Source organism: Anopheles aquasalis, chromosome 2 (genome assembly GCF_943734665.1).
Source record: "Anopheles aquasalis chromosome 2, idAnoAquaMG_Q_19, whole genome shotgun sequence".
NCBI lineage: Eukaryota > Metazoa > Arthropoda > Insecta > Diptera > Culicidae > Anopheles > Anopheles aquasalis.
The window spans coordinates 89871422-89875646 of NC_064877.1; the positions used below are offsets into that span (position 1 = coordinate 89871422).

General features: G+C 47.7%; 1 protein-coding gene across 1 annotated transcript in view; it reads left to right on the forward strand.

Moving 5' to 3' along the window:
- The first annotated feature begins 4034 nt into the window (after positions 1-4034).
- The window catches only part of LOC126581821 (protein escargot), a 2394-nt gene continuing 2203 nt past the window's right edge, over positions 4035-4225 (forward strand). Inside the window, exon 1 of the mRNA XM_050245739.1 lies at positions 4035-4198. Coding sequence (XP_050101696.1) covers positions 4102-4198 — 97 coding nt within the window. The 5' untranslated portion in view covers positions 4035-4101. The remainder of the gene's footprint in view (positions 4199-4225) is intronic.

The window sequence follows — 4225 nt, forward strand, 5'->3', positions numbered from 1 at the left end:
GTGAGGCGGTGACGCCCTGACCTGCTTCGGCTTCTGCTGCTCTGCGTGATGGAGTAGCATGTGGTAACGGCCGCAGGATCGCGCACCGCCACGCGATGCCACACGGCAAACATGAAGGGATCCGCTGGTGATTGGATGGCAGCGGCTGTTTGAATTGAGAGATCGTAGAAGGGGCGCTCGGTGAGGTTGATCGGTTCTGGGTAATATATGGTTTTTATATTTCATATCATTAGAAATAATAGGGATTTTTATGTCCACCATGAGCTGGCAGGCTGAGGTAGGACAAGTCCTGCGGATGCAGCATAGCCTGTGGCATCATCGTACGGGCACTGTTAGCAAGCCGCTTCGTCACCTCAGCTGGCACTAGCGCGGCGTGTAAACGAGCTGTGAAGCCTTTTCCTTGTTCCTCTTTTTTACCATCATTTTCCTGCATTCAATCCTACTCGAAAGATGAGTCAATGTGTATGAGCGTCCAGCTTCAACCCATCTGGAGGGCATTATTAGCACTGCCGTGCATTGGAGCTTAACGCCCACCAAGTTGCGCCTTCGTTAGTTGCGAGAAGAAACACGATCGTGCCTCGATCTTGACGATACCAGCAGTAGAAGCATGGAAAGCATAAGCAAATAGTGTCCATTTCAAGGGAAGTCAATGAACGTCAGCACCTTATTTAGTTCAGAAACTTCTAAGCTTGGTTGACAAATTGAAGGAATCTTCTTCTTAACTTTTCGTACAACTCCCTCTCGATCAGCCTAGGCAGTAGCTGCGTGTACTGTCAAGCAGTTTCGCTTCCCAATCAAAAAATATCCCTCGACTCAATTCGTGAGCGCTACCCCTGGCGGGATATTCAATTAGGCTGGTTTCCAGGGGGCCCAGATTTGCTTTTTCCCGAGTAATCTTCAATGCCTTGGAAACAGCTGGAGGCAGTCTGTCTAACCATTTGCGGCATATTTCGTGCGGATCCTTTCGTTATACTATGCTTCGGTTTCAAGAGGACAAGGTTTCTGCAGCCTTGAATTTTGCTGCAATATTCGAGGCAGCTTGAGAACACTTGAAGGGCCGAGTTGACTGCGTTGAACTGGCGGGAAAAAGTAAATGGAATGTGCAGCTGAATTTGATCAATCGCTTGCTGGTGGTGCAAAAAGGCATTACAGTATCAATGCGTAAGAATGAAAATGATTTAAATTGTAAGCATCTACATTACGTGCGAGCCGATGGTGCCCGCACCTGGACATTTAAGCGCCTTGTTTATCTATAAAACGAAGTTGAACTTTGTGTAAATGGTTGGTTCCTATAGTTTCCATTGCTTTCTTGTCGTATGATGAGCAAAGTTATATAATCAGAGGGTTTACAATATGAACGAGCTACTGCTGCTGGCATGACCCGAATAGATTATGCTTTTCATTTGCTTTTCATTCATTACTTCCTCTCAGTCACTCCGTACAATATGCTATCTGGAGCAGGTAGCTTCTCAGTGCATAAAAAAACCCTGACCTGATATATATCCTGACGGCCGACCCATGTTTCACAGAAAGGCACCGTAACGATGCCTTGATCGTTGCCCCAAAAAACGGTTGCAGCCGGAATATGGAAGAGCCCTCCGAGCCGATAGCCGGTAGATGGGAGAACCAACGTCACCAACGTTGTTTGTGGTTTCCATCGTGTTCTGTGCGTTTTTGTTTCTTCCATCAATCGTTTTCTTGGTTCTCGTTGATGCCCTGGAGCAGCAGACGGGATGATCGTCAGATCGGACTTTGAGTCGATCCTTCGGCCGGTTCCCGTTCGATCACCTTTGCTTTGCGTTCTTACCATCAAACTCGTGACTAACGGTTTTGTCTGTCTGTCTGTCTGTCTGTTCTTCTGTTTGCCTCGCACGTTCTTGTTCGGAGGCCCATGAGTTCTTGCATGATTTTTAGCTGTAATGGCCAGTCGAACGAAGCAAATTTAGCTGAAGGCCTTGTTGGGGAAGGTTAGTTCCGCGGGCTAATTCTTTTGAACTTGGTGCCGCCTAACGCCAGCGCGTGTCTCGATAAGGCGTTGGTTCATTTGAATTGGCCAACGAGAACGGGCCGTGCAAAGTGTTAGTTTTACGCCATGACTATAATACCATTAGAGAAGGTAATATGTTTAGTTTCAGTGCAGTTACAATAAACAGTTTTCGGTAGAAAAGGTAGAAAGTTAAACACCGCATGTACCGACACTGCACCAAGCGCGATTCACGCATTTACGTGTAAAACACGCTTGATCACATTCTAGTTGGGCGCTTGAATCAACAAAGAGGTACGCAAAAACCGGTCGTTATCGTTGCCACCTCGACCGGAAAGAATTGTCAAAAACCATGCCAAAAACCAAACCAGCTAACCGGCACCTACCAGGTGCCAGCAAGCAAACGAATCAAACAGATACCAGCCAACAGGCAGGAAGTGATAAGAAGGGATCGTGTTGCTTTATCAGATGGTCTCCGGTTCGAACGCGCCTATAACCCTCTCGAGATCACGAGGATTATGCGCAGGGAACAGTGTTCCAATTGGCGGGCTCTTTGAATGTTACTGCGCAGATTCCGCGGTGATTTAAACGCCTTGGCAAGCAGGTGAGTGGCACGCTGCCGTGCCGGGAGCATTGTTTTCGTGGATCTTCTGCTGCGTTAGATTCGAAACGCTATTGTCAGGAGCAGCGGGCCAGCGACACTTTAGCAAGACCACGGAGCTCGTTGCACAAAAGAACAAAAACCACGTAGAGCAGCTTGCGTCAAATGGCTCAGACAGGCTCTAAGAAAGTGCTGTGGCTGGTGGTACGCCAAGAAATGCCAAAAATCGTTACAGCCGACCGTTGGCTTGGGGTGGGTTTTTGGTAAAGTTTGCTTGGCTTGCCTGGCAGCTATTGTGTACCGGAGAGTCGGGAGGGAAAAAAGGGCCCAAGGCAACACCGGGTGTACCGGCTGCACCGGTAACGGCCCTTCAGGACCAGGCCTCCGAGGTCCAGAAAAGTGTGGCAATCACAGGGGACGGTTTCTAGCTAGATCAATTCGTTCTGACGTAAGATGTAGACGAAGATGCAGCTTGCGCAGGCGACACTTTGCCTTTGTTTCCTGCACCCGTACCAGAACTGACCCCTGACTGGCAAGAAACAGTCTAGCGCCTTGCGAGGGACACACGGAATCGAAGATCACGGACCCTTTTAAAGCTGGTAGCGCACGCAGCAGCCGGTCTGGAGCGAACCCAAAATACGGCCAGATGCACCGAGCGAGCCGAGAACCCTCTTTTGCTTCCGGTGTACCAATGGTACCCTGAATTTTTAGCGGGGTGGGTTGTTGGTGAGTTTTTTTCGGTGAAATCTAGTGAGCCAGTGAGAAAGGAGTACTGAAACTCTTAAACAGCAACTTAATACTAAGAAAACGCTTTAATTAGGTTAATAAATTCACTACAACATCAACCAGACTGACCCAGAAACAGATTTTAAATTGATTTTTTTCCAATTAAAATCGTTCAGTTTGTTGGCGCTGCTCTTTTGGAAAGTACGTTAGTTTTGACCAGTACTGTATTTTTAACAAAAAAAAGTCCATATAAAAATCCAACCAATCAGCGATGAGCAAACATGTTCGGCAGAATTCATGCATTCATTCATGTTCGGCTTGCGTTCGGGCCGAAACGAAAGGCTTCGTTAAAAAAAAACGAAAGACTTGGTTTCGTTTAGCTTCGTTGGTTTAAAAGCGGTGCACCGCCATTTACCGGCGTTCATTTTGCCCTCGAAGATCGAAGAGAAACGGTCGATCTTTCGCTCCGCAGCCGGTGATCAGTCGAGGATCGTGATCTTTACCGGTTTAAGAAGTGCAAGTGCAACTCTCGCAAGGATTAGAGAGCAACCAACGAGTTTCGATTCCGTGTTCTAGTGCACTGGGAGTGAATTCTAAATGTTCTGGTTTCGTGAAATAAATGATTTGAATGCCGAGTAGACGTGAAACCAAGAACTGTGAAAGTGCAGTGCGTCGAAGTGACTCGTGCCGTTGGGAATAAGATCATCGAGCGAACCAGCGGGTTGAGCCAACAGCGAAAGTGCCCCGCGTTCCTAGATTCCACGGCAGTGCCAAGTGCAAAAGACACAAAATGCCGACGTCAATCATGCAGAAAAACTACAGCCACTGTCCGCTGAAGAAGCGTCCCGTGTTCATGATGAAAGACGCAGAACTCGCACTGAAAAATGGTAATGATCCTTTTACTGCCTTCAGAT